This window comes from Eubalaena glacialis, chromosome 18 (assembly GCF_028564815.1).
Source record: "Eubalaena glacialis isolate mEubGla1 chromosome 18, mEubGla1.1.hap2.+ XY, whole genome shotgun sequence".
Taxonomy (NCBI): domain Eukaryota; kingdom Metazoa; phylum Chordata; class Mammalia; order Artiodactyla; family Balaenidae; genus Eubalaena; species Eubalaena glacialis.
In genome coordinates this window covers 57,983,424-58,007,326 of record NC_083733.1, presented here as the reverse complement: position 1 = coordinate 58,007,326, position 23,903 = coordinate 57,983,424, and the positions used below count along the sequence as shown (strand labels likewise).

General features: G+C 56.9%; 1 protein-coding gene across 2 annotated transcripts; it reads right to left on the bottom strand.

The window, feature by feature from the left end:
- Positions 1-5,989: 5,989 nt before the first annotated feature.
- Positions 5,990-23,547, bottom strand: LIPE (lipase E, hormone sensitive type). Of its 2 annotated transcripts, none has more exons than XM_061172328.1 (10): positions 22,737-23,547; positions 14,536-15,071; positions 11,962-12,052; positions 11,704-11,849; positions 11,321-11,506; positions 10,839-11,133; positions 9,814-10,041; positions 9,397-9,573; positions 6,633-7,054; positions 5,990-6,239 (listed from the first exon to the last, which is right to left on the bottom strand). In XM_061172328.1, exons 1-10 carry the CDS (start codon positions 23,545-23,547, stop codon positions 6,030-6,032), a joined length of 3,102 nt encoding a protein of 1,033 aa, XP_061028311.1. In that variant the 3' UTR covers positions 5,990-6,029. The 2 variants fall into 2 exon arrangements, with proteins under 2 accessions (XP_061028311.1, XP_061028312.1); XM_061172329.1 differs by lacking the exon at positions 22,737-23,547 and adding an exon at positions 20,640-20,841.
- Between the last annotated feature and the right edge of the window lie 356 nt (positions 23,548-23,903).

Below are 23,903 nucleotides of genomic sequence, written 5' to 3'. Positions count from 1 at the left end.
CTACCAAAATTCTAAAAAAAAAAAAAAAAAAAAAAAAAGTATTTGCTGTTTATCTGAAATTCCAATTTAACTTGGTGTCCAGTATTTTTATTTGCTAAATCTGGAAACTTACCTTCAAAGAGGGGAATCCAAGTCCCTGGGTCTTTTCCCAGAACCCAGGAATCCCTCCTCAGACTCCAGGTCCCACTCCCACTCCTCTCCTCCCCTAGAATCCATGAATGAGGTACCCAGCCCCTACTCCCTCAGAACCCAGGAGTCCAGGCTCCCAGCCTCTTTCTCCCCAGAATTCAGGTGTCCAGGCCAGTTCAGGGTACAGTTGCCCAACGTGGGTTTCACAAGGCGGGTGGTGCCATCTATGGCACTGGCGGAACCGGTCTGGCTGAGCAGGCAAGTGAGGTGGCCCCCTTCCCATTGTAAGCCTGCTGCATCCTCCAGGGCCAGCCCAGCGGGGCTGGGAGCGGAACAGGAGGGACTCGGAGCCCTGGATGCGTCACCGTGTCTGGGTTTGGGTGTGTTGTATCTCTTTTGTGTGGTGTGTGCTTCTCTGGGTGCTGTGCATCTGTGTGGGGTTTGTCACGATGTGTCTCTCTTTGCGTGTTCCCGCATTCTGGGGTGTGACACGTGAGGAGGTCTTTTCTATTTGCGTGTCTGTATTGCCCTCCTGTGATCCTCCTTACTGTGCATCTGTGTTTGGGTGTGGTCTCAGTTGTGAAAGTTCCCTAATTCTGACTAGATTAAGGCAGGAATTATTTTTTGAGTGGTAGCTTTGTGTGCTGGACTCCAGAGCCAGAAAACCTTAGTTCAAATCTTGATGGCCTCTGAATGGCTGTGAAACCCTGGGCAAACCACTAAACTTCTGTGGACCTCAATTTTTCCATCTACAAGATGGGTTGCTGGGAATAGAGATGCTGAGAGGATTAAACGAGTTAATCCATGTAAAGAATTGCACCTGGCCCATAGGAAACATTTTTGTGTTTATGGGGATGACGACGGTGCTCTAGTTGCTGGAGATACAATAGTGAATAAAACCAGGTCTTTGCTCATGGACCTAGTAGGGATTAGATGAATGGCCTGTCTATGGCTGGGCATATAACTGCATAACTGGGGTGTCTGTTTTGCATGAGGAATGGGATATTTCTGTGTGTTGTCAGTGCGAGCGATTCCACGATTGTGTGCCTATGTGTGTGTTTGTAGGTAATTGCACGTGCCGTGTGCGGAGTCTCTGCTTGTGTGGGTGTAAATGCAAGATCACACCAAGCGGTGTTGTGAGGACACATGTTTGCTGTGATCTTACACTTCCGACTCTGAGGTGCCAGGGATGTGCCTGTATTTGGGGTCTTGAGAACTCATCTCTCAGCCACTCCTTTACATGCCCTGTAGGACAAGCTCATTTCAAAATGAGCTGCAGTTTCTCCCTAATGGGGATGGTGGGCCCAGTGGCTTCAGGAGAGACACCAGGGTGAAAGGGAAGGTGGGAGGAGACAGGTCAGGCCTGGGCGAGGATGAGAAAGAACATGATGGGAAAACAGAGAGAGATGGCGGATGGGGACAGAGGAAGAGCCGCACAGAGAGATGTGGATGTTCGTCCGTCCATTCCATAAGCATTTGCTGAGCCCCTGCAATGTGCCAGGACCTCTGGCAGGCATTGGTTCAAGGTAGAGAGACCTAGAGGGATGAAGACCCACCAAGAAAGCTTTTGCTGCCCCAGGGTGGCCCACCTGCGTCCACAGTGGGCCTCAGTGACAGTTCTGAGTGATGGGGATGCAGCAATGGGGAGGGACAGAGAGGGACCTGCCCCGTCTCCGATCCTCCCTGAGGCTGATCTGTCCAGATCAAAGAACATAGGCCGTGGGGGAAAGGATCCTCCCAGGCCAGGGGCACCCCTGTGAATCCTTTTCTTATCATCTCCTAATAGGATAATGACCCACCTGTACCCTCCTAATCACTATTTTCGACCTCAGTCAGGCCCAGCACCCACAGTGAGAAGGGTTGAACAAGCCTGGTATCTTGCAGTCGAGGAGGACATACCTGGGAGTCCCCATCCCTGGTCCTTCCTCCCCCAGACCCCAGGAGTCCCAGACCTCAAACCCCCACCCCCATCCCCTGGGAGTCCCAGCTCTCAGTCCTTCTGTTTTTGCTGTGTACCTTCTTTTCTCTCTCTGGGCCTGTCTGTCTTTATCTGTTTATCTCCATCTGTGTGTTGTGTCTCTCCTGTCTCTTTACATCTGTATCTTGATTCTCTCTCACTGGGCCTCAATTTTCTCACTTGTAAAATGGGATTAATAATAATAATAATCCAATCTCTTAGAGCTGTTAGGAGGAAGACATGAGATAATTATGTAAAATGCTTAGCACAGAACCTGGGCCACAGTAAATCCCATACAAATGAGTGTTATTATTTTTTATATATATATTTTTTAATTAATTTATTTTATTTATTTACTTTTGGCTGCGTTGGGTCTTCGTTGCTGCATGTGGGCTTTCTCTAGTTGTGGTGAGCAGGGGCTACTCTTTGTTGCGGTGCCCGGGCTTCTCATTGCGATGGCTTCTCTTGTTGCAGAGCACGGGCTCTAGGCACGCGGGCTCAGTAGTTGTGGCGCACGGGCTTAGTTGCTCCGAGGCATGTGGGATCTTCCCAGACCAGGGCTCGAACCCATGTCCCCTGCATTGGCAGGCGGATTCTTAACCACTGTGCCACTGGGGAAGCCCCTATTATTTTTATTGTTTTCAGTATTTTAATCTCTCAGTTGTATGCATGTTTTTCTCTTTGTTTCCACATGAGTCTCAAGTCTCCTCCTGCTCTGGGTTCCTTTTGCACACAGCACCCGCCCCTGGGTTCCCTTTCAGGGATGAGGAAAGGGCATTATCGAGGCCAGAGCTTCCCCTAAGCCTTTTCCTCTTCATCTCTACTCCAAGCCCCACCTCAGGACCCAGAACTCTGGCCTGGGGACAAGGCCTGGCTCCAGTACAATACAGAGCCACATAAAGTCCCGAACCCCAAATCTGTCTTCCTTGGTCAGGCCAGTGACTCTTGGGATCCAGGAATCCCTGTCCCTAGAGCGTGACCCTTCCGGTTCCCAGCTCCTCCCTCCCTCAAGATCCAGGAATTCGGACGCTCAGCCTCTTCCTCAATCAGACTCAGAAGTCTAGGCTCCTCAGTCCCTCCTCCCTCAGGACCAAGGAATCCGGACTCTCATCCTCCCTCAGGACAGGATCAGTCCGTCGAACAGCCCAGCTTCGTGCAGCCGAAAACCTCGTTCCAGGTCCTTCTGCAGTCGACCACGCCCTCAGCTATCTCCCATTTCTGTCTTTCTAGAGGCGTGTCTGACACGCGAGCACTCCGCGGCAGTCAGTCGAGCTGTGAAAAGCTACCCACGACGTCAGTCACTATCTTCCAGCCAATAGACACTCCGCCTCCTAACTCCCTGGGCCACTCAGGGCAGGGCGAGTTCCCTAGTAGGCGGGGCCCACAGCTCGAGTCTGACAGCGATAGACCCAGTCTCCCCGCCTGTCCTGCCGGGGTGTCAGGAGGCCGGGCCTTTGCCGGTTGGTGTTGGGGTCTGCTTCTTAGACGCTGGAGCGGCTCTTGAGTGGACAGGTTCTGCGAGGCTGTCCTGGTAAGCCCTTCACAGCACACCCAGTATTGGGGTTCTGGACATAGCTCGGATGGGAAACGGTGAGCCTTGGTGAGGCTTGAGGCGGAGCGGGGAGCTGGGTGCACAATCTAAGAAATTCATCCATCCATTCCCTTCCTCCCACCCTAAACTTGATTCTCGTCTGCCCCTACCCATCCTGCTCACCCATGCGTTCAGTCCTTCCTGCCCTCATTAAGTACCTCACTCATTGATTTCCTCATATAGCCACTCACTGGCACCCGTTCATTCACACACTCAGCCACCCATTACTTAAACATTTCCTGAGGCTTCCAATGTGCTAAGCCTCGTGCTGGGCGATGGTGGTAACCACGATGAATCAGGCCTGGGCTGTGTCCTCAAGGAGGCCAGGTCAGATGGGAGGACAGACCCACATATTGATATGCAGGGGTGGGCAGAGGCAGGGGAGTCCAAGAGAGTCTTTTTTGGGTTTAGTGGGTCAGGAAAGGTTTCAGAGGAGGGAACCTCCCTCTCCTGACTCCTCCTGCCTCCTTGATGTACCCCTGGATTGTCTCATGAAGACTTTTTTTTTAAATTGAAGTACAGTTGATTTACAATGTGTTAATTTCTGCTGTACAGCAAAGTGATTCAGTATATATATATATATATATATATATATATGTTCTTTTTAGTATTCTTTTCCATTACGGTTTATCATAGGATACTGAATATAGTTCTCTGTGCTATATAGTAGGACCTTGTTTATCCATTCCATATATAATAGCTTACATCTGCTAACCCCAACCTCCCACTCCATCCCACCCCAATCTCTTCCCCCTTGGCAACCGTAAGTCTGTTCTCTATGTCCCTGAGCCTGTTTGTGTTCATGAAGACCTTTTGATCTGTGTGCAAAACAACCCTCAGTACCTCACCCACCTCTCACACGCCTGAGTCTCCTCCCAGTAAAGAGTCTCACCGTCCACCTGCTCCCCCGTCCAGACCTGAGTGTCCCCTTCATCCCCCTGCCTTCCTGTAACCTCTGCTCCACCCTCAGTAAGTCCCATTTATCCAACCTCAGTTATGGCTCTGGGATCTGCTGCGCCCCTACTTCTACTCCTTACCTTCATGGCCTCTGCCCCAGCTCAGGGCTTGTCTTCCCTGTCCCCAGCCTCCTCTTTTGCTTCCAGGGCTCTAGTCTTGCCCTTTTCAGTCCGTTCCCCAGTTTCCCACTAGGCTCTTTCAGTGCCTGAACTGATCCTGTCCCTCCCCTGCTCAAAGCCCTTCTGTGGCTCCCACTGCCCTTCATTTATAGTCCAAACTGCACTCCAGGCCCATCACGATCTGCTGCTGACCACTCCCCACTTTGCACCTGAACTTCTGGCCAGGCAGAAGCCTTGACCACTGCCTGCTGGCTCCCACAACGTTGCGTGCTTCTTCTTCTTAGCAAACTTTTGCTCATCCTTGGATCACCTCCTCTGTGAAGGACTCCCTGACTACCACAGATGGAGTGCGGGGACTGTGACAGCCTGTGTCTGGGTCTCTCCCCACACCCTCCCTGAGTCCAGGGTCGGAAATTTCTTGAAGGCTGGCCCTGGATGGAAATCTCTGCTCCAAACTTAGGGCCTACAAAGGGTGAGGGACTGAGTGACTGTCACAGCTGGGCAGAGCTTGGGTTCCAGTATTTTGGGTGACCAGTTTGTTTCTGGTTTCCTGTTAGCTTTGCCCCAGTTCTCTACGGAGTTCGGGTTTTCTTTTCCTGGTGTATGCTGGGGCTGGGTTTGTAGAGAGGAGTAGCTGAGAAGCCAGAGTCCTGTGGCACTGTACCTGAATTAGGTCTGAGGGGGAGGTGGGTCTGTGTTAGTAGGGGGCGGTCCTGCCCTTCCTCACTAGAGAATCCAGGCCCGGAGACCCCTCCTTCCTCAGGATCCAGACCTTGAGCCTTCTGCTCTCCGGTGCCAAGTTTCTCGGTTTCCAATGCTGCCCCCTAGTGGGCGACCCCCACCCACTCTATTTGCGAGAGAGCAAACTAATTAAACACTTTTATTTACAAAAACAAACAAAGCAAACCGTTCTGCAAAGTAGGGTCAGGCCCCGCCCCTGCGGCGGTCGCGGCAGCAGAAGGCAGTGGTGGAGTGCAGGTCTAGCTGTCTCGGAGACTGGTTTGTGGGCGCCCCCCGCCCGCAGGCCAGGGTCTTAGCTTTCGGGGGCCCTTGCCCCGCCCCCCCCCTTGCCGCACCCTCGATTTAAGGCACAGCCCGCCCCCTTCCGCCCGGCCCGAGGGAGTGGCCGGATGGGCCGGGAGCCGCGGGCATGGGTCCCCGCCGCCCTTTCCGAGGCGCATGCATTACGGAGCCCTGCGCAGATGGGTACAAGAGGCCTTTAGTGTCGCCCCCCGCAGCCCCCCTCTCCCCGCGTGGCCTGGCTCCGTCCCACGGCTCAGACCGGCGGGCCCGGCGGATTGAGGACGAGGCGGATGCGCTCCACACACAGCGCCGCGGCCTGCCGCGTCTCATGGCACAGCGCCGCCAGGCTCAGGAAGCCGTGCGGCAGGTCCTCCACCACGCGCAGCGTCACGGGCTGGCCCAGGCTGCGTAGCCGCCGCGCGAACATGACTGAGTCGTCCAGCATGGGGTCCAGCGCGCACGCCTGCGGGACGGCGGGGGTGGGGCACAGGGGCAGGGTAGATGAACGCGGGCAAATACGTGGCCATGGGGGTGGATAGAGGCAGGAGACATGGGGAGGGGGGCGGAGAGTCGGAGAATGAGTTTAACTGGCCTCTGCTTAGCTTCTCCCTTCCCCCAAAGACCCACCCTCTCTTTTCCCCTTCCCCGACTCTCCAAGCCCAGCGCCTGCCCCAGGTACTCAACAAGACTCCCTTAGTCCACCCGTTGCCAGGCCTTCCCTCCTCTTCAGCTAGGCTTAGGCAGGCTTCCTCCATTCCCCCCACTCTGCCCCCGCTGGGGGCTCCCTTCTCCAGGTGCACCATTGCCCCGCCCTCCCCGCTCCTTGCCAGCTCCACCTTCCCTGTCTGGCACTCACCACGATGTGCACAGGTGGCAGGGTCTGCAGCATGCTGTCAGGTGCCAGCAGCGGTGACATGAAGGGATTCTTGACGATGGGCGACGAGTAGAGGGTCATCCGTTTGGTACCGTGGCTGGAGCGCCTGGGGTGGAAACCCTCAGGGAAGGCAGCACACACACCTTGAACTCTGTCCTTGGTGCTCAGCTCAGCCTCGGCCTCAGATTCTTCAGATGCAACCTCGGGCCGAAGTAAGAAGTTGATGGCTGAGGGTGTGGAGTGGCCACGTGCCTCCGCTGACAGTGACAGCTCTGGGGTGTCCGGTGTCTCAGAGCTGCCCCTTAGGCTCAGGTCATGCAGTGTCAGGCCCTTGAGGGAGTCCGTTCCCAGTGGGCCCTCAGGCTGGGCCAGTGCTGTTTCAGACACACTGCACCGCATCGGCTCTGCGAGAGGAGCAGGGTTAGGGGGCCAGCCAGGGACACAGATAAGCCTGGCTCTGTTGGCTGTGTGTATGGTTGGCTGGCCGGGAAGATCATGGGAAGAGCAGTGGCCGGTGGAGGAGTTGCACCCTAGGGCTGTGGAGGCCTAGAGTGTTCCCCCAGACTCCTTCCCTGGGAGTGGGCGGGGAACTCCAGGGTGCCCCAGGCTGCAACTCCAAGGGGGAGGTGGAAGGAGTCGCAGGTCTTGGAGGTGGAGCTGTGTGCTAATAGAGGGGTGTTTGTTTACTTCTGGGAGCCTGTTTCCTTCTCTGTACAAAGGGGATAAAAATAGCCCTTACCTCATAGGAGGTGGTGAGAACTCAGTGGGATAATAAGATTTGGGATTAGGTAGTGCTACCCCTGGGAGGTCATAATATATCAATATTTATGTTTTATTACCAGGTGCCCAGTTCCAGCTGCCTCCCTGGACCCAGCACAAGGCCCAGTCAACTTTTTATTGTCACTTGACACAGAGGGTATGAATGGATCAAAGTGGAGTAGTCAGCAGGCCCACATGGCTTGAAAGGAGGCTCTGTTCACAGGGAGCTAAAAAGAATCTTGAGGACATATCAGGTTCCTAGAGATCCCACATCTTTAGCCACGTAGATATGCTCCCAAAAGTTCCTTCGTGTTCTTCACTTCATCTCTTCCCTTTGTTTCGTTTTTTTGGGCCACGCTGGGCGGCATGCGGGATCTTAGTTCCCTGACCAGGGATCAAACCCATGCCCCCTGCATTGGGAGCATGGAGTCTTAACCACTGGATAACCAGGGAATTCCCCATCCATTCCTTTTGAATGACCAGACAAGCAAGTGCCCAAATGATGCTAAAGGTATGCTTCAGGCCTGCCTGGTATACCCACCTTGGCCTCAGCTCCATTGATTTTATCAGACTCATGCTGCTTACCACTAGGGCCAGGACCTTACATTTTTCAGTTTTTTTTCCACTTGCCTTTATAAATCCATAAAGGCAAAACGCAAGACGATATGAGAATAACTGCATAGGTGCCCTGTGCCCCAGAGGGTCACTGGAACAGAACTGTTGGCTAGAGTCACAGGGCACCAGTCAGGGGACCAGCATCTTCAAGGAGCACCTACTGTGTGCCAGGTATTGTGCTGGGTGCTTGGCACAAATAGGTGTGTGCAGTCCTTACAACAACCTTATGAGGCAGGTATTCTTATTGTACCCATTTCACAGAGGAGCAAAGCAAGGCTCACAGATACCGTGACCTGCCCACGTCAGCCAGCAACCAGCCAGTACCTGGTACAGTAGGGAGCTAGACTGGCGTGTGCGCCTCTAGGGTTTGCTCTTGTCACCTTTCTCCTACAAGGAAACCGCCTATGCCCAATGGTCCATGTGCCTAAAATTCAAAATCTCTTTTGTTTTTGGGTATATTTATTTGCAACCATTGGAATATCCTAATATTAAAAACTGAATTAAAAATAAAGCACATTCAATTGGAATGTTTTTCTGAATAACAGGAACTGTATCTACTTCTTTTTTTGGCCGCGGCTTGGGGGATCCTACTTCCCCGACCAGGGACTGAACCTGCACCCTCGGCTGTGAAAGCGCAGAGTCCTAACCACTGGACCACCAGGGAATTCTGTGGGAACTGTATCTGGTTTTTTTTTTTTTAATGTCTCTACTTTTGAACATGCAATTTCTATTACCCAGAAAATACTACTGAAAGTGATTTGAATTGGTTGTGCTTTAAAATCCTTAAAATGTTAGGAAATGGTGGGAAAAAATGGATCCCTGGATGGAAGTGATTTTTGGCTGCCTGAGGGTCCTCCTACCCACCCAGGGCTGGGAATCTCCTCCACTTCCTGAGGTCTGTCCAATCTTCTGATCTCCCCACGCCAGGGCCAGCCCCTGGAGGGGGTATATCCCCATGCACTTCTGTTAAAAGTCTGGAAAGAATCTAGGAGGGTTGGACTCCCACCGAGGGCCCAAGGGATTTGGGTGGGGTTCTTGGGACTGAAAATCAGGACCCTCGGCAAGCCTTCTGAGTCATTCCCCAGGGTGCCTTTCTGAGAGAGGCTGTTTAGAAAGCTAAATCTTACAGTTCCTGGGATTCTGAGTTGACCCGGGGGACCAGAGTCCTGGAATTTCTAGGATGTGGGCTGTCGTGGACAATCAAGGCTTTGTGGTAGGGACTTGGCACAGATATGGGGCAGAGCCAGGAAGGTGATCTCTGCTTCCCTGAGGGCCCAGGGCACAGCCTCTTGCCTCCCCCAGGACTTTTGGTGTGCCAGGCTGTCCCTCCTGGCCACGCTGGACGGGTGTGTGAGGAAAGGGCGTCACTCACCTGCTATGGGCACCGAGTTCGGGTGGGACTTATGCCCGCTCAGCTCCAGAAAGGAGTTGAGCCACGAGGAGGCGCCCAGGCGGAGGTCTCGGAAGAGCAGGGCTGTGTCCCGCTGCACCAGCCCCATCATGCCCAGCGCCTTCTGGCCCGAGTCAGAGTGGTCCTCGGTCTCCCCACCTGGGAGTGTATGTGGGGGGCTGAGTTGGTCTCTTCTCTTTCTGGGCCCAGTCTCAACACCCAGAACCTCAGGCATCTGTGCCCCCAGGGACCCAGAATATCTGATGGCTTCAGCAGGAACAAGGAGTCTCAGATTCCCTCTCCTTCATACCCAACGAGACAGGGCTCTAGTCTCTGACCCCAAAGGACCCAGGTATCCAAGCACCCGCAGGGCCCCAGTCGAGTGGGTGTGGGACTAACCAGCATAGGCACTGACACACTTGGAGAGTATGCTGAGGGGCAGCAGGGGGTCCATGAGGCTCAGAAGGCGGGAAGGAGAGGCGGTAGCCTGCAGCATTGTGGCCGGGTAGGCTGCCATGATGCCATCTGGCAGCCGCACCCCATAGGCCGCTGCCCGAAGGGACACGGTGAAGCAGAGATTCCCTCCTGCGCTGTCTCCTGCGAGGCATATCCGCTCACCCGTTGAGCCTGGTTTGGAGGGGGCTTGGTCAAGCCTGGCAGGGAGGAACTGGAGCTCTGGGCCAGGAGCACTGGGCTCTCAGAGGTCAGGTGTCGGGGGCCCAACCCCAGGGTCTAGCCAACTGCAATTTTAGACACTGGTGAAACTAAGGCAGGGATTTGGACCCATTTGGGGGATAGCGGTCAGAGGATAAGGCAGCCTTGGGACATGGAGAGGCCTGGAGATCAGGAAGCTCTGGGACGCTTGGGAGGCTGGAGGTCAGAAGCAAGGAGGGAGGGTGGTGGAAAGGGGAGACCAAGGGCACATTTCAGGAGGGAGGGGCATCGAGGCCAGCAGATGGAAGCCAGGGTTCAGGCTGACTGCACGCAAGGGCTACGGGCCCTGTGCCCTGAGGCACGGCCTCATCCTGTGCTTCCCAAGCTGTGGGAAGTGGGAGGTCGGAGGAGCTGGGAGAATGGGCTGGAGGGAGGCCAGGTGGCTGCCAGCACAGGACAGCAGTGGGTAGAGAAACAGGAGGAGGGAAGGAAATGTCGGAGGCCACGGGGAGGTGGGGGACTAGAGTGGGCGGAAGCAGGAGGCAGGAGGAGGAGGTGGTTGAGATGGAAGGTGGGAGCACCGCGGCGGAGCTGGAGGAGTGGGCGGGGGCGACAAGCGGGGTGAACAGGCGGCAGAGCGCCGGGTGGCAGGAGATGGAAGGGGAGGCGGGGCATGCAAGACTGAGGCCTGAGCAACTAATGGCTCGTTCCCCCTGCAGCAGGCCGGGGCGGGCCCGGGGAGCCGGTGGCAGTGAGGGGCTCAGGCTCACCGAGGAGGGCACAGTGCTTGACGGCCCAGCAGTAGGCGTAGAAGCACTCCTCCAGCGCCCGGGGGAAGGGGGCCTCGGGGGCCAGGGAGTAGTCGATGGAGAGGATGGGGGCGCCCAGCTCCTGGGCCCAGCTCTTGAGGTAAGGCTCATGGGATTTGGAGGTCTGGGCCACGAAGCCGCCGCCATGGATGTGCACTACCAGGCACCTGGAACGGGGTGCCTGCTGGGGGCGTGACCGCAGCTCCAGGCTCCTGGGGCCCTCGGACCTCACCAGGCTGCTGAGCTCCTCGCTGTCCTGGGGGTGAGGAACGAGGAAGTGGGTCAGGCCGGTGTGGTCTTCCTGGGCCTCACCCCACCAAGGGTATGTGCTCAGAGACAGGAGTCGGGGCAGGTGTGGGCAGTGAGAGGCGGGAGGACATCTGGGGAAGGTGCGCCCGTGCTCCTCAGCTCTGTACCTGTTCTGGCTGAGGCAGGGACCCTACCTGTCCTTCACGCAGGTCATAGGAGATGAGCCTGACGAGGACAGGCCCGGGGCCTGTGTGGGCCAGTGGGGGTGAGATGGTGACCATGACCTTGGGGTCAGCAGTCAGCGGCATTTCAAAGGCGGTGGGTGGCAGGCTGAGCAGGCGGCTTACCCTCACGGTGGCTGATGCCATGTTTGCTAGAGACTGGTGGGAGGGAAGAGAAGGCGCGCTGGAAGGGGCTGCTGGCAGGGGTTCCCCTCACACCTCCCCCCCGACCCCCAGTCTTTTTCCTCCTGTGCTATCCCTGGACCTGGAACACTGCAGAGGCCCGGGACGTGTCTCTGGGCCTCAGTTTCCCTATCATGCACCAGGTTGGGGCCCTCACCGTGCCCCACGCTCACCGATAGCACCTGGATCTCTGTGATATTCCAGAAGGCTTTCCAGAAGTGCACGTCCAGGTTCTGTACGATCCGCTCAAACTCGGCCCCACGCAGCTCTGGGTCGATGGCAAAGCGGCCGCCGGTGAAGAGGGAGCTGGCTGTCACACCTGGGGGTCAGGAGGGGTGTCAGGGAGCCCCTGGCAGCCTCGCTGGGGCAGTGGTGCGGAGGAGGGACAGGAGGGGAGGGGAGGCTGCAGGCAGGTCCCTGCAGGGACTCACTCAGGCCCGTCTCGTTGCGTTTGTAGTGCTCCCCGAAGGACACCAGCCCGATGGAGATGGTCTGCAGGAATGGCCGGATGGCGGGCGTGAACTGTGGAGACATGCCTCCAAGTCAGGGACCAGGGGTGGGCAGGAGTGGGGTGGGGCAGAGACGTGGGGGGTAGATGTGGTCATTCAGCAAATATTTAGTGAGCTCTGGCTGCGTGCCAGGCACTGCTCTAGGCGCCTTCACGGAGCTGATGTTGTCGAAAAGACAGACAATACTCAAATAAAGGCGTGCCATATAATGTGAAGTAACGATCGATGTTTGAAAAGACGGTAGGTGGAGGGGACAGACTGATGATTAGGGGTCTGACTCCTCATACGGGTCTCCAGGAGGGGACTTGAGGAGGGATGGGAATGAAGCGAGGGAAGGCTGTTCCCTGCAGGGGGCGGGACACATGCAAAGGCTTTGAGGTGGCTCTGTGCTTGGTGTGATGATGTGTGTGGCGGGAGCAGTGAGCCAGGGGAGGGGGCAGGGGCTGAGATCAGAGAAGCAAAGGCGGCTCACGTGGGGCCTGAGGATTTGGATTTGTTCTAGATGTGGATGGAGCCATAGAGGGTGGTGAGCTGGGAGAAGGATGACGCAGGGATCCCTGAAACTCAGCGAGGACAGAGATGAGGTGACGCAGGCAGTGGGGGCCAGTTAAGGGGCAGCAGGGAGACAGAAATGGGAAAGGTCAGAGACAGGGCCCGAGATCCTGAGGCAGAAAGAGTCAGATGGGGAGACCCAGCATCTGAGAGGAGCCAGACAGCTAAGAAAAGACAATAGAGAGACCAGATCAGAGGAAAAAGAAAGCCACAGAAGGCTGGGCAAGGGGCCCGCAGGGTTCTTCTGTTCATTCAGCAAATACTGGCCTGGGTCCTATTGCGTGCTAGGCACTGGGCTGGAGCAGGGGCCGAACGAGACCTAGACAGAGAGGGCCTCTGCCCCCTGGGGCTGGCATTTTACAGGGGCAGGCTGTCCTGCAACATGGCACAGCTGGGCCCTCAGAGAGGAGCCGTCAGGCATGGACCTGCCCCTGGCCGGGGGCCCAGTGGGCCAGAGAGCACAGCCGGGCTCAGGTGGCCCTGGGTTCTCACTCCCGAGCTTCGAGGGGACGGCCGGGACACAGGGAGGAGCAGGCTGGCCCAGCTGGGCCGATCAGTATTTGTAGATTCAGCTTGGGCGAGGGGAAGTTCCCAGGAAAGCCCAGGCTGGATTGGTGAGGATGGGCTGCCCCGCATGGAAGCAGAGAAAGGTGGGGTGTGGTGGGAAGAGGCTGAGAGACTGCCAAGCTCAGCTACACTGAGGCTGGGGGAGGCCCAGAGAGGGTCTGAAGGGGTACAGGGTTACACAGCTCCATATACTCCTGTTGGGGTTCCCAGATGTGGCTGGGGACTGTGGACCTAGCACTGACCCCAGATGGGGGCAAGTTGGGCCTTGGCTCTGAGCCTGGTGCCCCAAGTGCCTCCCAATTCTGAGTCCCCGAAATACTCCTCCTGTGAGTCCAAAGGCCTCAGGGCTGCTTCCCTGTCAGTTCTGAGATAAGCTGTGTCTCCCTGAGGGTGGTTTGGGTTGGGCAGAGGACAGGAGAAGGCCTGCAGCTGGGGGTCAGGGCCCCGGTTCAGGGAGGAGAGGGGCCACAACCAGGTCTTCCTCACTGCCACCAACTTGGATATGCTCCCTGGCTCTCCCTGAAACCTGAACATCTGGATTCTACTGTGCCTTAGGTGAGTCGATATGCCCAGGCTGACGTGGGTCCAGTTGAGAAGCTTGGGGCCCCTCCCCTTGAACCTCTGTAAAATGGGGCTGGCACCTTTCCTCCCTGCCTGCCAGGCCTCCGGTGGGGATGACTAAGTGGGACGTGCTCTTACAAACTGGCCTTGAGAACAGTACTGGCTACTCTCCTAGAGGGTCTCCAATGAATTCAGGTGTCAGACAGGTCACATAAAAGAGTGAATGGGGCTTCCCTGGTGGTGCAGTGGTTGGGAGTCTGCCTGCCAATGCAGGGGATATGGGTTCGAGCCCTGGTCTGGGAAGATCCCACGTGCCGCGGAGCGGCTGGGCCCGTGAGCCACAGTTGCTGAGCCTGCGCGTCTGGAGCCTGTGCTCCGCAGCAAGAGAGGCCGCGATGGTGACAGGCCCGCGCACCGCGATGAAGAGTGGCCCCAGCTTGCCGCAATTAGAGAAAGCCCTCGCACAGAAGCGAAGACCCAACACAGCCATAAATAAATAAATAAAATTAAAAAAAAAAAAAAAGAGTGAATGAATCTCCTGAGTGTAGGACGATAGGGAGCAGTGGAGATCCTGGTGCAAGAAGCGATGCAAGTTAAAGATTTCTTCTTCCACGGTAGATTCGGCCAAAGGGCCACAAGTTTGAGACCCTTCGTGCAGTGCTGTCTGAGCCCCAGACGGCTTCCCCTTCCTGCATCTGCTGTTTGCTGAATCCAGTAACACAGACCATTGTGGTTCCTCTACTATGCTACTGGGCCTGGTTGGGGCCCACCGTGTGCCTTCACCATGGGCCCGGAGGGGCAGGGCAGGGGGCTCACCTGGAAGCCCAGGCAGCGGCCGTAGAAGCAGCCCTTGTGCAGAGTGACGTACTCGTGCAGGAAGTCGGCAACGAGCCTCTCATCACCCTCGAAGAAGAGCCTCCCGGGCTGGTTGGTGGCCAGCAGGTGCTGAGCGTAGTAGGCCAGAGCACGGAGCTGGGTGAGAGCGGCCAGGTAGGCCTCGAGTTCGGCCAGGTTGTGGCTGGTACGGAAGAAGATGCTGCGGCGGTTAGAGGCCACGTAGCGGGACTTGTGCAGCAGGTGCCCCAGGCAGCAGCGGGCTGTGTGCACCAGGCTGCGGTACCCGTTGGCCGGCGTCTCTGCGTCCAGGTCAAAGAGGTGTGCCACGCTCAGCAGGCGGCCCAGGGTTGGCTCCAGCCCCAGTGCCTGTTCCCGAACACCTGCAAAGACGCCTGACAGCCGCCGTGCTGTCTCCCCAGGGCCCTGGCTGGAGAAGAAGGCCATGTTGTCCTCTGCCAGGGTCACCAGCGACTGTGTCATTGTGCGCAGGTCCATGCTGTGCGAGAGCCGTGAGGCTGCGGGCAGGTCGGGAGGCACATTAAGGCAGGGCTGGATCAGCTGGGCCCTGGCGTCCAGGAGTCCAGGCTCTACCCCCTCCTCCCGCAGACTCACGTCAGGCCACAGCCCCTCCTTCAGACCAAAGGATGGAGTCTAGGGCTCCAGTTCCTTCCTTCCTTGGGACCCATGAGTCCAGGTACCCACTTTCTCCCTCCTCAAGAGCCAAGTTTGATCCCTCAGTCCCCACCTTCATAAGACCCAGGAGTCCAGGCCCCAGAACCCTCTTCTTCAGGCCCCAGGAGTCCCTGTTCTCTCTTATTTGGGACACTGATTGATTCCTTAGCTCCAGCATCTGTCCTACAGCCCAGGAGTCTATGTAACCCTTTCTCCCTTCTAGGGACCCAAGTTCAGGCATCTGTCTCCATTTACTCTCCCGGGGCCCAGGACTCCCTCTAGGTTCTGAGCAGTCTGGACCCCCCGTTGGTCCCCTCTCTCAGGACCAGGAGTTCAAGCCCCCATCCTACCTCCTTCTCAGGTCCCAGGGGTCGCCCACAGGCCCTTGCCTTCTGCAATATTTGGGAGAGTTCAGCCCTCAACCCACCGATTCCCATCCACCTGGTGGTGTCCCAGGACCCTGGTCCCAAGCCCAATTCTCTTCCTGAACCCAGGAGTTCATATTTCTAGCCTTACGTACAACTGAGGGGTCACTCCTGCCCCCTCCTGGTCCCTCCAGTCTGGCTGTGGAATCCCCTCCAATCTTCTCTGGGGGTCCCCAAACCTTGGTTCCACTCCTCCCCCAGCTGGGTCCCTGGCCTTCAGGCCTGGCTTAGCTTGCACGGGCCAGCCCTGCTCCCTGCCTAGGATGGCATTCATCCCTGCCATTAACCTTGAACTCACTCTGCATCAGACTCTGTGCTAAGAGCTTTCTCTGTTTGCTCCTTTAGGTTCTCACTAACCCTCTGAGGCCCAGGCTGCCTCGGTTCATGTTTCAGCTGTTACTAGGAGCATTCCCATCTTACAAGAGAGGAAACTTGAGGCTCAGAGGTGTTAAGTAAGGAGATGAAAGTTGCATTGAAAGCGGCAGAGCAGAAGTCAGACCCAGATCTCTGGGGCCAGAGCCGTTACTTTTGCTGGTCCCCGTCCCAGGGCTCTGGAGACTGGGCCTCTAGCTCTGGCCCTCAAAAACTTGCCCTGGACTAGGCCTGACTCCCCACACTTCAGGGTCCCCGGTTAATCTTCCCTTCAGGATCCCTGTCCTGTCACCCAGGTCCTGGACAAGCTGTTCTTGCGCCCCTTGGCGGGGATGCTGCCCTCTGCTTCAGATACTCTTCCCTCCTGAAGCCCATCCAGCACCTTGCCTGACTCCCAAGTCGAGGGTCCCCTGATCCCCCAGAAAAAGGTGTCTCTTTTCCCTTCTAGGCCCTGGGGTTTGGCAGCGGCCACTCCTGTCTGTCAGCTGGCAGTGAACTCACCCCTCCCAGGCCTCTTCAGAGCTCCCCAGGGCTGGGACTGCTGACTGTGGCTACTGCCAGTTGCAGCCTGGGGTGATAATCCCAGGGAGGGGCCCAGCCTGCCCGGGGTGTGGCCGCCAGCTCCACCTCCCACCCAGAAAGGACAGTGAGAGCCCAGTGCTGTAAACAGAGCCTGGGGCCCGACTCCCAGGCTCCTCCTCTGCCTTTGAACCCTGGAGTTTGGGCCACCAAGGCCCTCCTCCCCCAGTCCCAGGAGTGCAGACCCCCAGTCCCCTCAACAGTTAGAAACTGAGGCATGCAGGTCCCCTGTCCCCTCCTCCCTTCGACCCAGAAGTCTCACCCTAGTCCTGAACAAAGTGTGCCCTCTCACCCAGCCTGGCTGCCCTCCTTCTCCCCAGGGTGGATTCAGGGAGCAAAAGCACCATGACTGACCGCAGCTCCTGCCCCCAGACTGGCCGTGGCACAGCCGGCCCCAGCTGGTGGGGAGAGAGAGGGCAGCCAGCCTTGCCTGTCCCTCCCAGGAGGACAACAGCCGATTAAGGGCAGTGCCAAGCTCAGCTAGGGGCCCAAGCCACAGGTCCTGCCGTGTGGTGTTCCCACCCTGGGCACCCTGCACCTGCCACTTACCCTTCCAGCCCATCCTGCTGTGACTGTCATTCCCACCTCACACATGGGAAACTGAAGCTCAGACACACTTCACCTTCGTTATGCCACGTGCTCCTTGCCTGGCCAGCTCTTTCTCACCCTCAGGACTCAGCTTCTCACCTCCTCCAGGAGGGCGTTCCCTAATTGCTCCTCCCCATCTAAGATGCACCCCCTACCACTGCTTTCTGCCATCATCTTTAAGTTGTTCTTCTTCCTAGAATTTTACATATTTGCAGTTTTCCATTTATTTGTTTCCATGTTTGTTGTTTGTGTCCCCCCAGGGGCAGAACCAGGCTTCATGGAGCTGTGACACTTTTACAAGTGGAGGTGGGGCTCTTTAGGAAAAAGAATAGAAAACCACAAGTATGATATTAGGTACAGGGCCTTGGAAGAGGCCTGTGCAAATGAGAGGCCTCAGTGTCATGTGCTTGGCTGTAGGTGAATCCTCCCCTGTCACTCTGCCTGGGATATCATCCCCATGGGGGCATGGGATGGCCCCAGGGTCCATCATGGGGCCTAGCACATAGCAGGTGCTCAGCAAATATTTGAAGAAGGAAGGAAAGGGAAGAGTCAGAGTGGGGGCAGGAGGGACTGGATGGGAGTTTGGGACAGGCCCACCCCTCCCCAGGACAAACAAACGGATGGACAGACAGAGGCCTCTGGAGTCAGCTCTGAGCTTGGTGGCTGTGACAACAGAACACCGGCCGAAGCCACCGGCCAGGTGATCCTAGATGAGCTTGGTCTCCTCATCTGGAAACTGCGCTTGGCCATCCTGCCCACTGAGGGCCGGAAATGATCTTCGTAAGCAGGACCCCACGGCGGCATTTCTGCTCGTGGTTTGCTTTGTGGTTCTCACTCAGCCTCACTGAGATGTATCGGGTCATTTTTCCATCTAACATACTGTACAATTTACTGCTTGTGCTGTTTGCTTTCTGTGTCTGACACTAGATTATAGGCTCCCTATGGGCAGGGATTTTGTTTTGTTCACTGCTGTACCCCCAGCCCTTGCTCATGCCCGGCACAGGGCTAGCGTGGTATTTATTGCATGGCTGCGGTTTCCCATTTTATAAAGCAGCTGTCATTTACTTCCTGTCTCTGGGGTAGGGCTCCTTATCGAACATGAGGGCACAGGAGACCTGGACAGAAGAAGTAACCTGCACAAAGCAGTGAGGAAGAGGCTGGATCCCAGGCGCTGCCCTTTGCCCTGTTCCAGGCGGCTCCCTGGGGGCTGGGCCGGATGGAGCAGGGAGGGTGGGATGCTGAGGTTGCCAGAGGCTTGCCAAGAATCTGAGGCAGAGGGCACTGGGGCAGGGGCAGGCCATCAGGGCCTTGGGTGAGGACTGGGGCAGAGGGAAGGGTGAGGGTCCTGCTGCCTGGGCACTAGCCCTTTGCCCTAAACGGTCACAGGACAACTGGACCCGGCCTGGATTTTGATCCCTGGGAACTGAGCAGGAGAGAGAAGGGTGGTAGGGAAGTAAGTGGGGGGAAGATGGAGGAAGGGCCAGGTATGGGGCCTGGGAGGGGCAAGGCCTTCTGAAGGGCAGAGGCCTGGGGGCAGATGCAGGCGAGGGGGCAGTGACCGTGGCTCTATCCCTGACTGTGTCTGCACGAAAGAGCAGACACTGCTCTAAGACAGCTGTGTGCCAGGCACTGCTCTCTTTCTGTGCTTTAGGCCAGGTAACTCGTTTCATCCTTTCCACAACCCGTGAGGTAGGAACCATCATGACCCATTTTGGCAGATGAGAAAACTGAGATGCAGAGAGGTGACATACCGCCCAGGGTCCCCGAGCCAGCAAGGATGGCACAGCTTCTCTGCTGTGTTTCCGTGTGTATCCGTGTTGCTCCTTCTGTCATGTCTCAGCTCTGTGCTTTCTGGGTGGGCAGGTGTGAGTATGTCTTTGAGGTTCACATGGAGGTACATACATATGTAGGTTCCTGTCATGCCTAGCATTGGTCCCGGCCTGTGTTTGTGGGTGAGTGTGTCTACATGTTTTCTCAGTCTGTGTGTTCTCGTTGCTCAGTACGTCTGCAAGCATATTTGTATGCATGTGTCACGGCCTATCTGTGTTGCTCAGCCTGTGAGGGTTTCTGTGTCTCTATTTCTCTTGGCCTGTGAGATTGTGTGGCCATGTGTTTGTATGTGTATGGACGTATATCTTTTGTGTGTGTGTGTGTGTGTGTGTGTGTGTATGGTACCCATCTCTTCCCATTTGCTCCAGTTCGAACCCAGGGCATCAGCATGGCCACCTCCCAGTCCCATCCAATCCATCATGAAGTCCTGTTCCCCCTGCCTCCCCTAGAAAGCACTGGAACCTGGCCCTTCTCCCACCTCCACTGCCCCTTTCTCTAGATGACTGTAACAACTCTTTCTGTGTCTGTTTTTGCCCCCTCCATGTCTTTTCCACATAGCAGCCAGAAGATTTTTCTAAAACTTAAATCTGGTCACACACTCCCAACCCTTCAACACCTCCACCTTTGCTCTCAGGATAAAGAGAGTCTGAGCTCTGAGCCTGTCTGAGCTTTCCTGTGTGTGTCTGGAGCCAACTCCAGTTCTATCCTTGGCTAATGATGATGTCTATGGCAGGGAGGATGATGAGTCTGGGGGTCTCTGGGCCCGGGGGCTATGTCAGTTTCTTTCCTGCACAGGAAATTCCCGTAGGTCCTCACTTGGACTGACATATACTCCTAATCCAGCAAGGACTTCATGTGTGCCTCTGCCTGAGGCTTGCAGCATCTCTGTTGGTCTGTCAGTGTTTCTCCAGCCCACTGAGATCTGTAAATAATGTGACCCCCTAGGGAACCCAGGTGACAGCACTTCCTTCTCCCAAGTGAAGGTTAGGCTGTCCAAAGCCAACCCAGGGCCCCTTAGTCCTAGGAGTAGGAGTCAGGAATTTAGGTCCTAGGGCAGCCAGGCTGAGGCAGGCAGACTGACAACGAATGGATGAGTGGATTGAATGAAGGATGGTGGGACAGGACAGTCTGAAGCTGTACTGCACCCCTCCTCCAGGCATTCCCCACTATAGGGCACCCCTTCCTCCTACCTGACTCACCCCTAAACTTCTTCTTTGGGCCACAGCTTCTAAATCTCTTCTCCATTACCGTCTCAAGAGTGTCAGAGACCTGAAAATCGGCGTTTGAACCATCTCCCACGTTGAAATCACAAGGCAAGAGCTGCCACGGTCACACAGCGAATACGGAGCTAGAGCGGGAACCCTGGTTCGGGACACTAACATTCTGGACTCTACTCCCAAGACGGTACTGGGGCGTCCGAGAGTTTCTATGCTGGAGGTGATATTTCCCTCTCACATCACCCGCTTCTCACAGTGAATTATCCCCGCAACCCCGCCCCGCAGGGCAGCAATGAGCCAGTCCACGGGCCCCCCCACTTCTTGTGGCAGGAGGTCAGTCCACTCGGTCCCCAGTTTCCCACAGGATGTCTAAGGTTCCTTCCGGCCTCCTCCCACTCACCTTTGGCTTTGCCTTGTCGCCACCGCCCGCGCCTTTGACTTTTGGACCCCTCTTGAACCTTCTTCGAGCCCGGAGCCCCAGCGACCACCGGGAACCTCATTTCCCTGGCCAACTCCATCAATTTTCCGCGGTCCGGGCCCCGGGGCCAATTCCACCCACCTGGGCCAATTCCAGCCGCCAGTCACCGCCCCGAGGATCAATCCTCGCTACGTACCACCGTCGGGCCCCCACACCACCCAATCTTGGACTTGCTTCTCTCTGGGTCCCGCCCTCTGAGCAAGGAGAGCCGCCCTCCACAGTCGGGTCCCGCCCCCCACCGCTAGTGCCTACAACCTGGTCCCGCCCCCTCGCACGCATTAAAGGGCCCGCGACCAACAAAAAAAGCATCCCTGGAGGCGGCTAAAAGCGTATTCGGTTAGAGCTAGTGGGGAGTCCCACGGGGGTCACCCCAGCAAGGAAGCCCCGATGTTGTCACGTGTTGGCTGTCATCCTTGTCTTCCCACTCACCTTCCCACGTAGGGATTGTCTAGAACGCACCGAGTCTGCCCGCCGAGAGGTGAGCCGGATGCCACTTATCCTCCGCCTAGGGGCGGGGAGCGGGCCAGGTCCTCGGGCAATTCAAAGCCGAGGCGGGGCTGCAGTGCAGGAGGCGTGGCTCTGCCAGGGAGCCTTTGGAGGAGGAAGCCCCGCCTTTCCCCCCTGCCCTCTGTCTTTTAGTTCTCCTATTGCTCCGTTTCTTGGGGTTCTCCTCTCTGCCCTGTCCCTCCCCGCGAGAATGGAAGGGAGGGAGCTGTAGGGTGCTCGGCGCCTGCGCACTAGCTCCAAGCCGTGCACTGGCCAGCAGGGAGGAGAGGCGGCCGCGGGAACTGCGCGAACCTGGAAAAGGCGGGAAACAGAGGAGGCTCGAGGCTCGCGCGTGCGCACACACTCAGTTGTCTTTCTGAGGGTCCCGGAGAGGCGGCTTTGTCTGTGGCGGCGCTGTGGTGAAGGCGTACCTTGAGACTGGGTTCGGGAGGCCCAGGGAAACCGCTGTTTAGCACCAGAAGCACCATCCCGTCCCTCCTCCCCGCCCTTCCAAATCACAAGAGCAGCTGTGGCACTCAGAGACACCGATGACCCTCTTCTCCTCAGTCCTGAGAGAGGAGGCCCAGCCCTTACGGGGGACACAGGCCTCTGGGCTGAGACCCCCATTACCAGCCTTCGGACTAACCGTCCTCACAGCGCCCTCAGCTTCCGGATTGGGGCCACCTTGTTTCCCCCCCTCTGGCTGTTTCACCAAGTCTCCCCACGTTCCCCGGAGAGAACTTGCGGCCCCCGCCTTGTGCAGGGCAGGGCTTCTGAGCGCAGAGAAGGAGCTCAGGGCCCGAGCCTGCTCCCCGGGGGCACCATGGCCGGCTTCGGAGGAGGGGCGGGGATGCTGCCGCCGGCGGAGTCTTGTGCCCACGACCCGCCCACACCGCTCCCCCAGCTCTCCCTCCCGTCAGCGCCGACCTTGCCTGGGACTTGGGCGGAGCCCCAGCGCCTCTCCCAGGCGCCCCCTTCCTGAGATCACAACCCACGAGGCCATGGGCCCGGCGGGCCTGGGACTCCCTGGGGACAAGTGTCTTCCTGCCCACTGGACAACCCAGAGAGCTCAAGGGTCGCTCCTGCCCGGTTTTCGGCCTGGCCTGCGTGGACACTCGCCGAGGGTAAGGGTCCACGTTCAGCAGGGTGCCGCGGTGGCCCACTTGGTGCCCGCCCCAGAGCGGTGCTCAGAGTTGGGGGCCCAAGGGATGAGTACGGGGCCCTCGCCCAGGGCCTTTTTTAGTTTCTGTTTGATTTCCCCCAGATCCCCGCGGGGAGGCAGCCTGGAGCAGGGGAAGGAGTCAGAGGCTAGCTGGGGATCCTGGCTTGGCCCCTAACTGCCCAGCCTCCTGCAGGATCCCTCTCTTCTCTAGGGCTCAGCTTCCTCCTCCGTCAAATGGGGCTGTTGATCTGTGTCTGCCGGCACTGTTGCGGGGTCACCTGAGCTCACCTGACATTCTGGCAGGTCTAAGTTCTTCCTGACCAAATGAATGACCATCCCTGGGAGGCCCCCTTCCTCCAAGCTCAACTTACCTGGGTTCCGGTAGTGTCTGGGGTTCTGGCTGCTGGTTTTCTTACTGGGTAATGACGTCCCACCAAATCCTGACATCACTTCATAACCAGGTTTCCCCTTGAAGACCAGCTTCATTCCCTGGGCCACTGTTCCACCCCTCTTGGCTGGCAAATTGGTCTCTAACATGAACCCCAAATCTGATTCTGGGCCTGAATCTGTGACCCATTCAAGAAATGTCTTATGTTCTGAGGCCGGTTGCTGTATGGATGGTTCGTTTGGTTTTGACAGAAATTGCCACTCAGCCAAAGATCCCTCTTGGGATTTGGCTCCCTGGGCTGGAGCTGCATGCTGGGCTGTAGGGTCTGACTGTCGCCTTCTCTCTTGGGACATCAGTTCCGTCTGGGCAGGTGGTCCATTTTGGGGTCCAGGTCCTACCTGGGCTCCAGCTCGCTCTCTCAATTCCGGCTCCTGTTGAGTTCTAGAATCTTTTCCCGGCCCAGGTCTGTGCTGTGAGGCAGCTTCCCGTTTCCTGAAGGGCACCCTTTGGATGGGAGGTGACTGCTGTGGTGCAGGCTCCTGTGGGGCAAGAAATTCCTGCTGCAAAGCAGATTTTTGCTGTGCTCGAGGTTCCTGCTGGGATTCAGCTTCATGTTGGGCAAGGGGTCTTTGCTGTGCAGTGTGCTTCTGTTGGGTATCGGGTCCCTGCTGAGCCTTAGATGCTGGCTGAGCTGTGGGTGTCTTTTCTGGCCCAGACTCTGACTGGGTGATGGGTGTCTGGTGTGGCTCAGGTTCCCAGTCAGGCCTAGAAACTAACTTAGAACCTGGCTCCATTGTTGTTATTTCCCTGAAGGGAGATGTTGATCTCCCAGGCTTCATCCTTCTCGGCCCCCACAGGCCTCCTTTGTCACAGATCCCTCACTGATTGCTCACGATGGCTCCCCCCTTTGGGTTCCACTCCTTCATCCTGGCATCCCTGCTCTTTCTTTTTTAAGGCAGTTGGCAAGTGGCCCCCTACTCCTGTGCCAGGTGATGTGCTGTTCCTCCTGCTTTGAGAGGAGGATTGGGAACAGGAGGAGGCTGTGTGCCCAGCACACTCTCCTATCGGAGGGGAGGGGCTTGCCCTGTTGTGTCATAAATAGGATCCCACCCAACTCACCACTCAGTTAAAATGCTGCTCCTCATAAGGC